This window comes from Erpetoichthys calabaricus, chromosome 5 (assembly GCF_900747795.2).
Source record: "Erpetoichthys calabaricus chromosome 5, fErpCal1.3, whole genome shotgun sequence".
Taxonomy (NCBI): domain Eukaryota; kingdom Metazoa; phylum Chordata; class Cladistia; order Polypteriformes; family Polypteridae; genus Erpetoichthys; species Erpetoichthys calabaricus.
Window position 1 is genome coordinate 143,851,868 of NC_041398.2, and position 19,426 is coordinate 143,871,293.

At 38.1% G+C, this 19,426-nt stretch overlaps 1 protein-coding gene across 1 annotated transcript in view; it reads right to left on the minus strand.

Annotated features, from left to right (window-relative positions):
- The window catches only part of primpol (primase and polymerase (DNA-directed)), a 52,206-nt gene that overhangs the window by 7,706 nt on the left and 25,074 nt on the right, over nucleotides 1-19,426 (minus strand). Inside the window, exons 5-9 of the mRNA XM_028802115.2 lie at nucleotides 17,206-17,430; nucleotides 16,913-17,075; nucleotides 10,345-10,442; nucleotides 9,198-9,284; nucleotides 8,999-9,107 (exon numbers count right to left, since the gene is read on the minus strand). Coding sequence (XP_028657948.1) covers nucleotides 8,999-9,107; nucleotides 9,198-9,284; nucleotides 10,345-10,442; nucleotides 16,913-17,075; nucleotides 17,206-17,430 — 682 coding nt within the window. The remainder of the gene's footprint in view (nucleotides 1-8,998; nucleotides 9,108-9,197; nucleotides 9,285-10,344; nucleotides 10,443-16,912; nucleotides 17,076-17,205; nucleotides 17,431-19,426) is intronic.

The window sequence follows — 19,426 nt, forward strand, 5'->3', positions numbered from 1 at the left end:
CATAAAAAAAATTTAAAACGGTTTTCGGTATGAACCGGTATACCGCCCAGCACTAGTACACATTATACAATTCATGTCTGTATTTTGTTATTTATTACTAAAAAATGAACAACGTTTCTATTTTAACTATGTGTTTACACAGATTGTTATAGACACAAAACACACATCAAATTATTTCCCCTTACAATTCTGGGTAGCTCACTCCCAGATAATCAATCAAGGCAGGAACTGGGAGAACTTCTCGCCCATTCTGAGGCAAGGGGGGGGGGGGGGGGGGGGATGGTATAGCAGGCTGCTTGCTGTTTGGGCTTATCGACACATTTAGAAGACAAAAGACGCTGACGGAGAGGTGCAAAGGGATTTAAGGTGGGCCGGATTTATGAGTTTTTTTCTTTGGCTCTGGTAATTCTAGTGTTAATGGATCTGATTAATCAAACAGGCCAATTACAGATGAATAAAGATCGGTTTCACATCACCTATACGATTACAGACTCTGTTATAATGGAGTACAAACAGTTATAACAATTTCCATTTCACTAACCCTTTGGTTCCTGTTCTGCATTTAGCCATTTCTTTTAAGAGGAACTGCTTTACTATTTAACTTCCTTCAAAAATGTTTCTTCTATTCTCTTCCTTTTTAAGCAGCATGGCATTCGTGTTGCCGGTTCACAGAGACCAGCTCTGCCATTATCCATGTGACTTTGCAACTTCCCAGTATATCTGTGTGTGTGTGTGTGTGTTTCAAGCAACTTACTCTGATTGGCCGACTCTAAACTGGCATACTATTAGCAGACACTATGATGGGCTACTTTCTTGCCACTGTTCCTCAGATGGGCTGTAGCTGTTGGTGTGTCAGGACAAGGATTGAAGGATGAAAGGATGGATTTCAGTGCTTGAAGTAGCCAGCAGATGGAGAGGTTTGTTCAAAAGTAAAGCAGAGTTGCATTCATCCCAGCTAAAGCCCCTAAAACATTACAATCACAAGCTGAGGTATAAAACAGGCAGTAGTCCAACTCAGACCACTGTCCATTAGGCCACAAAGTCAGATGCATCAGAACAGGAAAAAATGGTAAAGCTCCAGCATCTGGATACATTTTGTGGAAGCTGCTGTAAATGGGACAACATATACCACATTCGAATGTTTTATTCTTAATAACCACCTTACTGTTTGTTGTGTGTGAGGCAAGCTGGGAAATATCTGAGAAGGGATCCTCAAATTCAGCCGCTTTTGTGCAGAACCAGTAAACAGGGACAAGAATGAAACTGCTTGTTAATACGTGTGACGGGAGTAGAACCGTCGCCGGGTCTTTTGCCGGTGCGGGGAGCCAAAAGAACCAGCAGCAGCCACGATTTAGCCAAATGTAATACAATAAAGGTCACAGGTGCAGTGCTGAAAGATTCGTAAATTTAAATGAATCCCCATAAGATACTTAATGTTAGCGCATCATTCCGATAAATGTCAGATTTTTTTTATTTTAGATATTGCCTTCACTTACTGGCTTGGCAGAGTCATCTTTTTAAGCAGACTAGCTGCATTAGTGGTCAGTTGACGGGCAGTTTTCATTCTACACACACGTGGCTGCATACTCCCATTATGCTGCTAAAAGCCAGCAAGCAGCTGATTTCACAACAGTCAGGTGAAACAGGAAAGGGGAAAAGCAGTCGCAGTGCAGGGATGGTAGTAGTTTTACTGTACTTGTTCATGTCTGTTATGTCTTGTTGTTGTTTAAGAGTTTAGATGTAGTATATGTGTAGGAATAAAGTGATAAGGGGATGGACCCCCCCCAGTCTGAATGGTAGGAGCCCATTGCCTTTAGGTGAGCATGTAGGAAATACTTAAAACGCCTCAATGCCATAAGTAGCAAGGAGAGTGTTGAGGATAGGTGATTCTGTAGGTTGTCTTAAAGGTATTTTTATCAACCTTTTTAAGTCTGTGACTCTACTGTGAGATTTCAGGGAGAACTTCAGCACTTGGGGAGAGAGGTTTTGGCTGCTAAAGAGCCATTGGAGAAGTTAGTTGACCTTTTTATTCTACCGTTTTATTTTTTTTGGCAGCTTTGAACCATGTGCATTTTATGAGCCCTTGCCTATAATTACTAGCCATAAATGTTTTCAATAATTCATTGAATTCATCCTGTTTGTTGGATGCGACTATTTTGTTTTGCTGGATTGTTGCATTCTATTTTTTTTTTTTTTGGATTGTTTATTTCTTTCATTATTTTTTTTGTGGATTTTGTCCTTTATCTCACCCACAAATACTGGTTCATGATTTTTCTTCCAATAAATATTGGTGACGTTGATTTCAAGAAACTTTGTACTTTATCTGGGTTTTGGGGTACCTTGAGTGCCGTCCGGATATATACTACTAGCGGACACTGACCGAAGACAGTGTATCGTGACAATACAAGGGATGAGAAAGGAACTAAACACAAAGGCACAAAGAACATCACTTTGTAAAAGCGGAACAGGCCAGGTTTATCCACTCAAGCATGCAAATGGCATGAAACCAGTACAGGAAGACAAAAAGAACAAAGACACCATTGATCGAGGCAACAGAGAGAGGGATTAAACAGATTCTGGAACTGTAGAAGCACGTCTATGGCTGCAAATCAGAATGTGGCAACTCATAAACACTGATCTTGTAGTTAAGTCAGACTGGATAGATGACAAAGGAGAAATCTAAATTATGGTAACGTTTAGGCTGCATGGAGACAATAACAGCATTGACAAAGTTAGGAACTGAGGATGACAGATGTTAAAGAAAATGTATTTGATCACATGGGGTACAGAACTAGGAAGGATGGGAGGATAAGGAGAAAAAGAACACATGGGGTAGGGGCATGTGACATACACTGGATACCCCACTTCACATTTGACTTATGGTTATGTCAGGGTGATCCTATACCCACCCCACATATAACCATGTTTGCCTATCAAAAAGTACACCAGATTTAGTGAGGTCCCTCAATAACAAGTTTTAAAAAACAACAGGTTCTGTATTGTGTCATTTCCTGCTCCACACGTTTGCATTTCAAGGACTCCATGGTGTCACTGTCAGTGACCCTACTTGTTCACTTCTTCCTTGTATCTAGTTTTGCATTATGAAATATTTCTGTGGGTAGACCGGGAGCACAGAAGGTAGTGCTGTTGTCTCAAGGATCCAAGACCTCAAGTTTGAAATCCTGTACCCTTGTGGACTTTGCCATGTTTTCTCTGTGTTGGTGTGGGTTATCCACAGATTGATCAGAGCAGTGGCTTTCAATCTCGAGTACCTGAGGAGTTAATGTGGTGGTACGCTCAGGAGTGGCAAGTGTGAGTGAAGGTAGAGAGGGAGAGACAAAAGATGTCACAGTAGCAGCTACAGTTAGGTCCATAAATATTTGGACAGAGACAACTTTTTTCTAATTTTGGTTCTGTACATTACCACAATGAATTTTAAATGAAACAACTCAGATGCAGTTGAAGTGCAGACTTTCAGCTTTAATTCAGTGGGGTGAACAAAACAATTGCAAACAATTGTGAGGCAACTAAAGCACTTTTTTAACACAATCCCTTCATTTTAGGGGCTCAAAAGTAATTGGACAATTGACTCAAAGGCTATTTCATGGGCAGCTGTGGGCAAGTCCGTCGTTATGTCATTATCAATTAAGCAGATAAAAGGCCTGGAGTTTATTTGAGGTGTGGTGCTTGCATGTGGAAGATTTTGCTGTGAACAGACAACATGGGGTCAAAGGAGCTCTCCATGCAGGTGAAAGAAGCCATCCTTAAGCTGCGAGAACAGAAAAAACCCATCCAAGAAATTCCTACAATATTACGAGTGGCAAAATCTACAGTTTGGTAAATCCTGAGAAAGAAAGCAAGCACTGGTGAACTCAGCAACGCAAAAAGACCTGGACGTCCACAGAAGACAACAGTGGTGGATGATCACAGAATCATTTCCATGGTGAAGAGAAACCCCTTCACAACAGCCAACCAAGTGAACAACACTCTCCAGAGGGTAGGCGTATCGATATCCAAGTCTACCATAAAGAGAAGACTGCATGAAAGTAAATACAGAGGGTGCACTGCAAGGTGCAAGCCACTCATAAGCCTCAAGAATAGAAAGGCTAGATTGGACTTTGCTAAAGAACATCTAAAAAAGCCAGCACAGTTCTGGAAAAACATTCTTTGGACAGATGAAACCAAGATCAACCTCTACCAGAATCATGGCAAGAAAAAAGTATGGAGAAGGTGTGGAACAGCTCATTATCCAAAGCGTACCACATCATCTGTAACACACGGTGGAGGCAGTGTGATGGCTTGGGCGTGCATGGCTGCCAGTGGCACTGGGACACTAGTGTTTATTGATGATGTGACACAGGACAGAAACAGCCGAATGAATTCTGAGGTGTTCAGAGACATACTGTCTACTCAAATCCAGCTAAATGCAGTCAAATTGTTTGGGCGGCGTTTCATGGTACAGATGGACAATGACCCAAAACATACAGCCAAAGCAACCCAGGAGTTTATTAAAGCAAAGAAGTGGAAATTTCTTGAATGGCCAAGTCAGTCACCTGATCTTAACCCAATTGAGCATGCATTTCACTTGTTGAAGACTAAACTTCGCACAGAAAGGCCCACAAACAAACAGCAACTGAAAGCCACTGCAGTAAAGGCCTGGAAGAGCATTAAAAAGGAGGAAACCCAGCATCTGGTGATGTCCATGAGTTCAAGACTTCAGGCTGTCATTGCCAGCAAAGGGTTTTCAACCAAGTATTAGAAATGAACATTTTATTTCCAGTTATTTAATTTGTCCAATTACTTTTGAGCCCCTGAAATGAAGGGATTGTGTTAAAAAATGCTTTAGTTGCCTCACATTTTTATGCAATCGTTTTGTTCACCCCACTGAATTAAAGCTGAAAGTCTGCACTTCAACTGCATCGGAGTTGTTTCATTTAAAATTCATTGTGGTAATGTACAGAACCAAAATTAGAAAAAAGTTGTCTCTGTCCAAATATTTATGGACCTAACTGTAGCTGCTACTGTGACATCATATGTCTCTCCCTCTCTACTTTCACTCACACTTGCCACTCCTGAGCGTACCACCACATTAACTCCTCAGGTACTCGAGATTGCGAGCCACTCAACAAAAAAGCTTTCATTATGAACATTTTTATCTGTTTATGGAATTGGCTCATAAATAAATGAATACCCGATTCATTCTTAGTTTGAGAGTGTAATGAAGTAGCCAATCTGCTGTCAGCTACAGTCATTTTAACTTGTACTGTTGAGCATTTGATGACCAAATGAATCGCCTTTTAATACAGCACTATACACAGTTGTGATAAATCAACAAAGGCTTCACTTTTATACTTTGTGATATCACAGACCCAGCATCTACCCAGCTTTACCAGTTCAGGATAACTGGGAGTGAAGCCTATCCCTGCTGTATTAAGTGTGAGGCAGACACTGTTGGATAGGAGGCCCTCGTAAAAACATCCTTCTTGTGTAGAGACTCGCATCATCTGCTCTTCTTTAAAATTAGGAGCCAGTCAGCATTTGCAAATTATTTGGTAGAGAATCTTGTGTTCTCCTAAACCAACAATCTGTTCCGTCTCAATGTTTTCAAATATCCAGTAAAAGCAGGCACTAATTTAAAAGTTTGCCATACTGATATTCCAAAGGAGACGTGCCAGCGGAAGTAGACCAGCGAATATTTCTCGAAAGTTCAACAAACAGAAGTTGTCATAGCTTTGTTGCCTTTTCTGTAACAATGCAATCTTGAGTCATCCTTAATAATGCACTCACATTCCATCCTCTCACAGTGAGCCTTTACTAAAGTATGTATGATACAGTTTCATTACGACTGTCTGTGCTGAACTTTCTGAAAGCACTGCTTCTAAGTATTCTGACAGCATTATTAGCATTAATGTTTGGACCTTGTTATAATGTGCATATTTATGTTTTTGCATATTTTGTTATTTATTTTTTCTGTTCAAGTAGCACAGCCAAATCAAAAATTATGTTATGTGGTTCTACATGACATAATTGGTTAAAGTACAGATACGTGATTGATTCCTCTTTAATTGATACATTTTAATTTATCTGTAGTGATTGTGCTTCTTTTGTAATATTACTTGAAGCTCATTTGTTTTTATGTATATTTTCAGTTTCACAATATTGTTGATTTAATTATGGAGAGAGACATTCAAGTACAGGTGCTGGTCATAAAATTAGAATATCATGACAAAGTTGATTTATTTCAGTAATTCCATTCAAAAAGTGAAACTTGTATACAGTAATCCCTCCTCCAGCTCAGGGGTTGCATTCCAGAGCCACCCGCGAAATAAGAAAATCCGCGAAGTAGAAACCATATGTTTATATGGTTATTTTTATATTGTCATGCTTGGGTCACAGATTTGCGCAGAAACACAGGAGGTTGTAGAGAGACAGGAACGTTATTCAAACACTGCAAACAAACATTTGTCTCTTTTTCAAAAGTTTAAACTGTGCTCCATGACAAGACAGAGATGACAGTTCTGTCTCACAATTAAAAGAATGCAAACATATCTTCCTCTTCAAAGGAGTCAGGAGCAGAGACTGTCATAAAGGCAGAGGAAAATCAATAGGGCTGTTTGGCTTTTAAGTATGCGAAGCACCGCGGCACAAAGCTGTTGAAGGCGGCAGCTCACACCCCCTCCGTCAGGAGCACAGAAAGAGAGAGAGAGACAGAGAAAAACAAGCAAGCAAAAATCAATACGTGCCCTTCGAGCTTTTAAGTATGTGAAGCACCGTGCAGCATGTCGTTTCAGGAAGCAGCTGCACAAAAGATAGCAACGTGAAGATAATCTTTCAGCATTTTTAGACGAGCGTCCGTATCGTCTAGGTGTGCGAACAGCCCCCCTGCTCAATCCCCCTACGTCAGGATCAGAGAAAGTCAGCGCAAGAGAAAGAGAAAAGTAAGTTGGGTAGCTTCTCAGCCATCTGCCAATAGCGTCCCTTGTATGAAATCAACTGGGCAAACCAACTGAGGAAGCATGTACCAGAAATTAAAAGACCCATTGTCCTAAGAAACCCGCGAAGCAGCGAAAAATCCGCGATATATATTTAAATATGCTTACATATACAGTGGTGTGAAAAACTATTTGCCCCCTTCCTGATTTCTTATTCTTTTGCATGTTTGTCACACAAAATGTTTCTGATCATCAAACACATTTAACCATTAGTCAAATATAACACAAGTAAACACAAAATGCAGTTTTTAAATGATGGTGTTTATTATTTAGGGAGAAAAAAAATCCAAACCTACATGGCCCTGTGTGAAAAAGTAATTGCCCCCTTGTTAAAAAATAACCTAACTGTGGTGTATCACACCTGAGTTCAATTTCCGTAGCCACCCCCAGGCCTGATTACTGCCACACCTGTTTCAATCAAGAAATCACTTAATTAGGAGCTGCCTGACACAGAGAAGTAGACCAAAAGCACCTCAAAAGCTAGACATCATGCCAAGATCCAAAGAAATTCAGGAACAAATGAGAACAGAAGTAAATGAGATCTATCAGTCTGGTAAAGGTTATAAAGCCATTTCTAAAGCTTTGGGACTCCAGCGAACCACAGTGAGAGCCATTATCCACAAATGGCAAAAACATGGAACAGTGGTGAACCTTCCCAGGAGTGGCCGGCCGACCAAAATTACCCCAAGAGCGCAGAGACGACTCATCCGAGAGGTCACAAAAGACCCCAGGACAACGTCTAAAGAACTGCAGGCCTCACTTGCCTCAATTAAGGTCAGTGTTCACGACTCCACCATAAGAAAGAGACTGGGCAAAAACGGCCTGCATGGTAGATTTCCAAGACGCAAACCACTGTTAAGCAAAAAGAACATTATGGCTCGTCTCAATTTTGCTAAGAAACATCTCAATGATTGCCAAGACTTTTGGGAAAATACCTTGTGGACTGATGAGACAAAAGTTGAACTTTTTGGAAGGCAAATGTCCCGTTACATCTGGCGTAAAAGGAACACAGCATTTCAGAAAAAGAACATCATACCAACAGTAAAATATGGTGGTGGTAGTGTGATGGTCTGGGGTTGTTTTGCTGCTTCAGGACCTGGAAGGCTTGCTGTGATAGATGGAACCATGAATTCTACTGTCTACCAAAAAATCCTGAAGGAGAATGTCCGGCCATCTGTTCGTCAACTCAAGCTGAAGCGATCTTGGGTGCTGCAACAGGACAATGACCCAAAACACACCAGCAAATCCACCTCTGAATGGCTGAAGAAAAACAAAATGAAGACTTTGGAGTGGCCTAGTCAAAGTCCTGACCTGAATCCAATTGAGATGCTATGGCATGACCTTAAAAAGGCGGTTCATGCTAGAAAACCCTCAAATAAAGCTGAATTACAACAATTTTGCAAAGATGAGTGGGCCAAAATTCCTCCAGAGCGCTGTAAAAGACTCATTGCAAGTTATCGCAAACGCTTGATTGCAGTTATTGCTGCTAAGGGTGGCCCAACCAGTTATTAGGTTCAGGGGGCAATTACTTTTTCACAAAGGGCCATGTAGGTTTGGATTTTTTTTTCTCCCTAAATAATAAAAACCACCATTTACAAACTGCATTTTGTGTTTACTTGTGTTATATTTGACTAATGGTTAAATGTGTTTGATGATCAGAAACATTTTGTGTGACAAACATGCAAAAGAATAAGAAATCAGGAAGGGGGCAAATAGTTTTTCACACCACTGTAAAATCCACGATGGAGTGAAGACGTGGAAGGCGAAGCGCGATATAGCGAGGGATTACTGTATTAGATTCATTCATTACACACAGACTGATGTATTTTAAATGTTTATTTCTTTTAATGTTGATTAAATGGCATTTCTAAATTGGGCCTTTTGCGAGTGTGGGTGGTCCTTCTAATGGACTGGTTCAGCATTAAGCCCTATGCTGCCAGAACAAGCTCTGGCCCTCTATGACCCCAAATTAGATTAAGCAGGTCTAGGAAGGTTATATCACTCACATTATATTGTTGCTTTTGTGGTGTCTCTGTATATTCTGACACCATCGATATTTTGAAATGTCATAAACTAGAAGTTCCTCCAAGCAGAAGTAATTCCATCTTCGTATGCCTAAGGAAGAGAAAACAAAACAAAAGTGATATTTCTGTGTTATACCTGATAATCCTAAAACCAGGTGACATTTAAATGAAAATATCCTACCTCCTTGAACACCATGTCCATTTACCAAAGACAGGATGAAGTTATCAACTTCTGGATAAGGTGAGTTCACATTCTGCCCAGCAACATCTTAAACCATTAAAACAATGATGTTACTTTCTTGAAATGTATGTTTTATTATTCACTTGCTATATGCTTAAGTGCAAAGGTAGAATATTGCAAAAACTCTTTTTAAAGAAACACTTAATTTTAAAAATTAGTTGAGATCAAAATAATATTCACTTGTAAGCACTGGGAATTTAAAACAATATTAAAAATGGCTGGCAATGTTCCTACTTGTTTTATGTTTGGAAGCTAAATATACATCATTCCCCTTGTTCAGCACCTTTAAGCTATAATCCTGAAGACAGACATCAACTCTCATGCAGAATCTTTTTCAAAAATAACAAATTAAGAGCGCCATCTAGAATTTGCATAATCTCCCCAATGACTGTGGAGAGTACTTTCAAAAAGAGTTGATTTGGAATCATTGCTCACATTCATTAAAATACTACATACACCCTGCAGTAGCCAATAACTATAAAATGGAAAATGAACATTCTCTTCTAGTTGTAAATAGCATGCACATAGCATTTTTGCATTTGGTAAAAGGACTATTAATTCAGTATACTGCTGCCCTCCCCAGAGTTCTGCCAGATAACAAAAAGGCAGGCAACAAAGGATTATGGGCCAGGGAATGAGCACGTCAGAAATCAATGTCAAACATCAGAGCGTTATCACTGAGTCATTACTGAGAGAACAACCCAAATGCTAACCAAAAACCAAGAATTCAAAGCCAAAAGGTCAAAGCAACACAACTAACAACGTCAGAGAATTGTTTGTATCTAATATCTTTGGACAACTTGCCTATAGTATATTTGATGGGGCAGCACCGATCACATACATACATACATACATACATACATACAAATATATATAAGTACTGGCCCACATAAATATATAAGTCCTGCACTCGTTCTCAACCATCTGCATGGCATCAGATCCCAATCCAGACTCTTTTTCATAAGTGTCTACAATTAAATCCATGTCTGTATACTGACACAGTTGTTATTTTACGCTGGCCAGATTCAAGTTGTTTAATTTTACATGCATTTCATTTGCAAAAAATAAAGCTTTAGTACTTGGATACCTGCTGTGAAGCATGATGGAGTTTCAGATCCACACAGATATTTCGATTTTTCAATTGTGTTCTCTTCAAAAGTCAGAATTCGTAACCTGTCCGTAAACCTAAAAAATATTAAACACATTTTAAATCACTGTATCAAATAAAAAAAAAATCAAATACTAGGTACTTGTATTTTTAAAAAGTGTTAAGCAAACATAACACTGGCCACAAAGCATCTTAAAAACAAAAAAAATAATGTTTGGGTGGTGTCCAAAATTTATAGAAGTAGCTGTGTAATAACCATAGCTGTACCTCAGGCCTGGCAGTACATATAGACGCATGTTTACTCCTTAATCTAATGTGTCTTTATAACATTTTTTTTACAAACATACACTTAATTCTTTTGCTGAGCTAAATATTTTAATCTTATCTTTTTTAAAACCATAAACATAGATAAGCAAATGCTTTGGCCAGAAAGAGGCCTTTGCAAAACGAAGTTCATCATTTTTTCATACAGCACGAAGAAAACAAAACAATAGGTCAGACTTTTTATATTAATTGCACTGGCAACTGGTTGTGTGTGGAGGTGGAGGAGCTACTAATAAATGTCTCTGGATAGAACTGACACTGCGGGATAGTTAGTACTAGATTTAAATATTTGTGTGCTTTACAGCTAGGGTGCCAGGAAAACACCAGACTTCGAGGCATTTCAGTGCAAAAAAAACAAACACAAAACTTAATATTGAAAATGCATTTGCATCAAAAAATACAAATAATACTTTTCCGTCAACCAAGATTTCCACAGCTCAGCACAGACTTTTGAACACAGTCAGTTATAAGAAGTCTGATTCTGGTCCTGCCGTAAAGTTAAACCATTTTACTGCTTGAACCTCATGAAGTTACTGAACTGACTTATGGGGACGCCTCAAAGCACTATGCTATATGTTACAATATGATAGACAATTTTAAAGTTTATTATCAATACATTTTCACATAGTTTTTCTGCCAAGTACAGTCCTTGGCAGAGAGCATTTTGCCTTTATTCCAGTCTCAGGTTCAAATAATGCCAAAGCTTAATGATTAAAATATGAAGTCACCTGCATCAGTTTTTAAATTGAACACGTATACTGTGTCCAAACAATTTAAAGCACTGCGTCCTCACACTTTCCCAATGATGTAGAATATCATTTACCTCATTCTAATGTTAAAAAACAAACAAATATGTAAAATATGTTCACAAAATGTTATTTGTCATATAATAATCTGGTCAGTCTTGTAAGACTATGTAGTGGAGCAATGGCTTGTGTGGTTGCTTCATAGCTCCAGGGAAGTTGGAGAAGAGTTTGCCTACATCTTGCCTGAAGAAGGGGCCTGAGTTGCCTCGAAAGCTTGCATATTGTAATCTTTTTAATTAGGTGTCATTGACTTCTTATCCCATTTTTTCCTATATTCATGTGGGATTTCTTTGAGTACTCTAGTATCTTTCAACCTGGCACAACGGTTAGGGCAGTTTAGACAGATTGCCAGTGTGAGTACACCCTTAGAGTTGGCAATTTGTTTCATGCCTGAGCATGTTTGTCCGCATGTAACTCCACAAAGTCTAGTTCATTTGACTAATTTGATTGCTGTTAGGCCAATCAAAGCATGCTCTAGCCCACTTGGAAGAGGTGGGCCCAAGCACAGTTCAGTAGCATTCGGGAACAGTGTGATCGCTAAACGTGCCCGAGCACGGAAAGCAGACATGATGTCAATGATGGAAGAAGTCAGATAGTGCAATTGTCACTTCATTCAATATCTTTTGAGTTAAACACAGGTTTTTATTCTCACCTTACACAAGAATGTGAATTGTAGTTGGCAAGAAAAGCTGCAAATTCCTCACTTTACATAATTTGTCACCATAAAAATCTTCTCATACGTGCTGTTCTTCAGGTACCCAATGATTTGCTTATGGCAGCAGACTCCGGACAAACCAGCATATTAATTCTGTTAGATCTTAGTGCAACATTTGACACTGTCAGACATGACATTCTGCTGTCCAGAATGGAGAATATGCTGGGTATCTGGCACTGCTCTCCAGTGGTTCAAGTCCTATCTGACTGATAGGCAAAGGTTTGTTAGTCTTGACAACAGCAGATCCAGCTCAGCACCAGTCACACAAGGAGTTCTTCAGGGCTCTATCCTCGGCCCTCTTCTACAAAGCTTTAAATGGCCTTGCACCAGACTACATCAGTGACCTTCTAAATCACTATGCTCGTGTTCGCCTACTAAGATCCTCTGATTCTGGTAATCTTGTTGTGCCTCACACTCACCTGCACTCTATGGGTGACAGGGCCTTCAGCTCCATAGCACCCAGACTTTGGAATGACTTCCCGAAATTAACTAGATCAGCTGACTCCATTCATTCTTTTAAAAAACAACTTAAAACTCATCTGTTTAGGAAGGCTTTTAACTTAACATTCTGTCCTTTCTTTCAGTTTACCTCTCTGTCCAGGTGCTCAGGATAATTTGTGTGTCTGTTATATCACAAATTAGGTTATTTGTTAGGTTTTTCTTTTAGTATTGAATTTAGTATTTTACTCTGGTTTATTGTTCTTTATTCTATTTAATGCTTTGTTATCTGTTTCATTGTTGTACTCAGGAAAACATTTGTATCCAATGTTACATAAACCCTGCTGTTTTTCCTTAGACTCTGTGAAGCGCCTTGAGCATGGGAAAGGCGCTATATAAATAAAATGTATTATTATGAACAGCAGCAAAATGCTGCGCTGCACACTCAGTAAATCTGTAAGAGGGTAGAGTGTCATCCTGCCACACACAACTCCAAAACAGCCATAAAATATGTAAAATCATTTTGACATGCATGTCACTTTGTGCTCAGATCTTGTTTTGGCTTTACACAAAGTTGTATGGTCATGATGACAGTGTGCCCGGGCCCAGGACGTTACGCGCAGTGTGAGTGCTGGGTAGTAAGTAGGGGGGACAAACACACTTGGGCACAGTACAGAACAAACATCCCTACTGTGAGTACACCCTTAGTTCACTCTGTACAGTTGTGAGATGTGGTAGGCTGGCATCCCACTTAGACCTGTTCCCTGCCTTGTGCTGCTGGGATAGACTTCAGCCTGTCCATGACAATAAATGGGATTGAGTAGGTTAAAATAATTAATACTGAAAATATTTTAAACATACTATAATGTTCCCAAGTCTGCTTAATTCAGGGTCACAGAGAGACAGTGCAGATGCAAGGCAGGAAGTGGCCATTGCAGGTCCCACTCATGCATATACCTACAAGAACACTCACACAAGAGGCAGGTTAGAGGCAATTAACTTGCCATTCACGTCTGTAGGGCTGCATGAGAAAAACTGAATACCTGGAGAAAGACCCATACTGACATTGGCGGAAAATTCATACTCTGCAATGATGACAACTGAATGCAGAATGCAAACCCAAGATGCTGATCCGTGAGATGGCAAGTGCATTCACTGAGCCACAGTGAGCTCATTTTGACAGTTCATACACTAAAACTGGAATTCACAAGTATCTTGATATTTAAATACATTATTTTTGGAATATTCTTTTCAGGAAGTTACAAACAATAAATTTAACCAAAAAAGTTACACCGACTCTTTAGTATGATGTTTGATTTTTCCTACATGGGAATTCTGTAAAACGGGCCTCTCCACCTCCCTACTTCCAAACAATACTTTTTTTTTTTAATCTGTGTGCTTCTGTAGCGCAAACATGTAAATCTTCACAAACTTTGATACAGCCATTTCTTGATAAAATGTGGTTGTGTAAAATAAACAATACTGCTCCCAAACTGCTGACAAATCTGCAGATTATCTCTTAATATAATTTGTGTTTTTCTATTTAGCTGTCATCTGTCCATCATGACTTATTGCTCACCATTGTATCATGTGCAGCATGCAGAGATGCTGGTGCTTGTTTTTGCCTGCAAAAAAACTTGGGGCCCAAGGAAATAAGAGACCAGACTCTGAGTCACATATAATTACGGAGTTCATATTCAGTGCGTGACTTTACACTCTTCTAACTCGACAGCCACAAAGCCTGCACATTATGAAGTCTAAACTATGGTGCTTCATTTTTGGCACACTTTTTCTATCACTACAATGCTTTTATCAGCTGTATTTTTTATGACATCTAATATAAAAACAATCAAATAAAGGTTATGGCAAAAGTTTAAACAAAATATGTACTATCAACACAGTTAAGACATCATTTCATCTGAAAAAGAGCAGTAGTAAAACACAATAGCACAATATATCATAAACATTTATTGTTTTGAGGTCTTCAAATAATGCAATGAGAACACGTTATTACTAGCTTTCTTTAAAATGGTATCTATCTGTATGTTTTGTTTCCTTTCATAATATCTGCATTTTAGTATTGCACAGGTTATGCTAGTTTTAAATGACTACATTTGTTTTTTGAAAATAGCATCAAATATAAAGATTGTGTAACACACAATTGTACATTCCAGCATCCAACACCATCTGATGCTGACCATCTTATCATGCCAGGGGTCCTGCTATGCAATTCTGCTGCTTTAGCTTTCTGCCACCTACTCTGATGAACTAACCCTGTGAGATTTAAACAGTCAAAGCATTCACACCTAACATTTCTCTTTTGCACTTTAAATCTGGTATTCCTGAATTTTTACCTACCTACTGATGGTAAAGGGGTACTAACTAAAGACTAAAGCCTAATCTGATCTTTGTTTCTTTCACCAATGAATTTAATGCTTCATGTACCTGTTTTGACTGCAATAACAGACTGCCTGCAGCGCCATATGAATCACCTTTCTAAGGGGTCTGGATGGAATTTCAGAGTGCATTTCATAAACCTTTATCAACATGTTAGCTGTTTTCATTGTCATCTTTAATATCTCAATGAGAGAATCTTTGTTCTAAAAAACTACAATTATTCCTGTTCCAAAGAAAACAAAAATGGGCCGTCCCAATGACTATAGACCATTAACAATCACTCTTACTGTAATAAATGCTTCAACGGACTGGTGCTAACACACAATACACTCTCCAAATGTAACATCCCTGCTTCTTGCTTTTTTTTCCTTCCTGCAAATACATGCTGCTATAAAATCAGTTGGTTTTCCCTTTTCTACAAGCCCTCCACATCATCCTAGTTTCCATCTTTTTGCCACACTTCCTCCTACTAAAGTCGCTGTTTCCTTATTTTGCTTACATTTTATAAAATCCTCTATTAAACCTCACTTGGTTCTTAATATATGGGCCAAGGATCTAAATTTGTCTCATAGCAATTTGAATGACATGCAGGTTTTCAGATTTGCTTCTTTATGTTGCAATTATCAGTTCTCCCAGATGCAGATAATTTACTGCCTTTATTTCACTCTAAGAAAACACTTTATTTTGGTCCTATCCCTAAGCCCACAATGTTCATTTTGTGACTTGGATGTTGCAGACACATTCACTCATGTTTTGGCACTGTCCTTTAGTCTCCAAATTATGGCCAACTATTAGGCGGTTTCTTTTTACCTCCTCATTGCCCTTTCCCTGTCCATTTAGACTTCAGCTTTTCCTACTTTAAGATTTGTCCAATCTTTTTCATTATCTTTCTTAAAAAAAAAAAAAAAAGTTTTTTATTTAGGCACCATTGTAGCCAAACTTTGCCTCTACGTGGAAACCTTTACCTTTTCAGCATTAGTACTCATCCTTTTTAAATTTGACTTTACTTGAGGCTTCAACTGCAAGAAATCATAACTATTAACTTGCTGGTAACATCACTTCAGCGGAGGCCCACCAATATAATTAAAGGACAGGCTCAGTTATGGAACACACTCTGGAGCCCATGGAGGTCGTAATAAAGAAGAGAATTAAAACAAAACTCTGTGATTCACTAACACCAAGTACTTTCAGCCAATGAATCTTTCAGCAGAAGTGTGTCAAGAAACGCTACTGGGGCTCCTTTATACCAACAGCAAAACATCTGTACAATGCCCGACTGCGACAGCCAAGTCACAAGTTTTTTTCTTTCAATTATCTTTCTTTTTATGTATTTAAAGAGCTTCTGTAAAAATCCAAATTTCACCCTGAAGACAAATAAAGTTCTGTCTGTCTATGTATGTATGTACAGTATCTACGTAACAATCTTAAAGTTTCTAGTTTAGTTTCAGCAGGGCCTTGGAGGAGGTGTATTTTACTGGTTTGTTATTCTAACTGTAATCTTTGTATTGCATTATTTTCCAATAAAAATTGATCACAAAAAATGAATTATTTTAATCTATTATCTTATCCTTTCTTGCTTTCCATTGTATTTGTTTGTTTTGTAAATAATGATGTGATAGTAGTCACTGAGAAAAGTGCTGTATAAATGATTAAGATTTAAAGTTTGCATTCATTGTAATAATTGAAATATTATTCCTAACAAATAAAGTACATAATGCCTACAATTTTTACTTTTTCTAAGAATATTTTCCATCTTCATGTCCTCTGTAAAATGTAGACTATGTGGGGTGATACTTCATGTCAGGAAGTCTTGGTTTTAGAACTTTAAAATATACCATGTTAAAAATATCATGTAAATAAATGTTACCTAATATTGCTGATCAAAGAAGACAAGAAAATGTCCTCTTCTTTTAAAACCTCCTTCCTTGGATGTAGCATAAACATATTGTCCTCTGCCAAGTTCAGAGCTGCTTTCTTTTTTGCTTTAGTGGACTTGTATACACGGAAATTTCTGTTCTTGGTATAGACACCTGATAATGTGAAACGCACACACAAAGATAACATTTAGGTCCTGGAAATAAAATATACTAGTCCTTAAATATACATTATAAAAACACATTGTAGCAGCTTTATTACTCCGTTATCAAATAATCTGTTTACCTAGGTCAACAAACAAAGTTTCACGCCCAGATTTATCCTTGACGAAAATAGGAGGAAAATCCACAGCAGTGGTGTTCTGTCTGTTCCTTGTTGAATTTTCAAGTTCTTCATTACTTTCAGGAAGATAAGAGGCAGATGGGGTATTTGTGATACCGCTGCTTTGTAAAGGATTTCGTCTTTGCAATTCCAGAATTCCAGGATTCATGACGCTCTTGACAAAATTACCTTAAGTTTCAAAAACAGATGCCCAATTTATTTATATTTAGCTATTTTTCTCACTCCAAATGAAGATACTCTGCAGTAATCATTGGTTTTATAGTAGCTAACAAATAATGACAGTATTTAACATAAAAGAATAAATTACACATGTATTACTGTATGATATTATCAAATATCTGTATATATTTGCATGTTTCTTATATAGTAAAAAAAAAAGACAGTTTCATAGCTTTAGCTACCAGGGTGCAAATCCCAGCTCTGTGTACTCTTTTTTTTTTTTAATGTGCTCACCTTATCCACAAGATTTAAACAGGAACTTTATAATTAATATTTGTTGTGTGTGTGCGTGTGTATGTATGTATGTGTGCAGTACAACAGCATTTCATAATGAGTTGGTTTCTGCCTTGCACAAAATGTAGCTGGGGTACCCAAAAAGCATTCAATAAAACACAACATAAAGACTTTGCAGGTATGTTTGAGGTACAAACTGAAGAATAATGTTGAATGAGTGCATCTGCAAGGCCCTGGGTGAAGGGGTTAATGAGATAGCATTTCATTTTAATAAAAAGAATAAAGCCTGTAGTGAAGAACATTTTCATCATGTATTGCATGTGGCTGTCCGAAAGGACCTTCAGTATTCTATATTCAGTAGAAAGATGGGTAACATCCCTCATTTACCAAATAAAATGTACCCTTCATTAAAAAAGTGTAAATGTGAAAAGATCACTCCGGGATGCTGCCCTTAGAAGCAGGATTTCAAACAAAAACTGTCAAATAAAAAGAAAAGATTAAAATGTCAAAAGTTTGGAATCATGCAGAAATCCACCACTCAATGTCTGTGTTTTTAGCCCATTTTAAGCTTTTCTTTTTACTGTTGCAGATGGCACTGGAATTTGGTGTGTACTGTTTAAAGAAACAGCCAACTAAGACTGCTTGTTTCTTAGGCTGCGGACTCTGATGTACTTATACTCTTGTGTTATTGGTGCATCAGGTTCTTCTACTTTTTTAATCCTATTTAGTTCCAGTTTGCCTTCTCCCAAGGCAAACAGTAGACGCTTTTGCATAAAATCTTCAGTTTCTTGGTAATTTGTTTTATGGAATAACCTTAATTTCATAAAACAACAATAGACTGTTGTGTTTCTTGAGAAACATATTTTATTTTGGTCATTTTTTAATCCAGAAATGAACTTTAGGAATGCCACTACCTTGCAACCTCAGACCTAGAACTAGATAGTAACTTGAAAAAGAATTTTCCCACTGTTTGATTTTTCTGTACTACACATAACTCTACACAATAAATGCCATCAGATAATCAGCCAAAACATAAACTGTGTCTATAAAACCTATTCACAGTTTGTTTGTTTCTTCTTTATGTACAGCAGTGTTTAAAGCCACAGACTTAAAGATTGCCACAGAGGTATGGTACTTCTCATCGCAAGTCAGGTTTTTGACGAATAATGTTCAACCTTGCCCTCCAGAAGGCTACAATGTGCTCTACGATAGAGAAACCGTGCCACTCACACTTAGCACACGTGCCTTTAAACCAAGCAACCTGGGATCAATTCTTGCTCATTAGGTTTAATTTTTTCTTTAATGAAACTTCTCTCACTACTTGTGTTTTGACCCCCTGCCACCCTGGGTATGGCATTATTGTTATCAAGTTATTCAGTTGCAATTTGGGATGCAGAAAAGACAAGTATATTGTGTAAACAGAGGTTTTGTAATGCCAGCAATAAAGTACTGTATTTACTAAGTGCAAAAAGTTTAAGAGTAATAAAATCTGGTAATATATCATTTCTAATTTCTTTTTATCTTCCCACCTTTCCATGTTTTCACCCGGGCAATGCCAGAACTAAATGAACAAGTAACACAAACCTCTTACAATTATTTCAGCAGTTAATTACATACATATACAGAGAGAGTTGTAAGATTATCTTTAATATTAATTATCTGCATATTTTTTGTATAAACTATGGCTCATTTGCAGCTATCCATTTCTAAG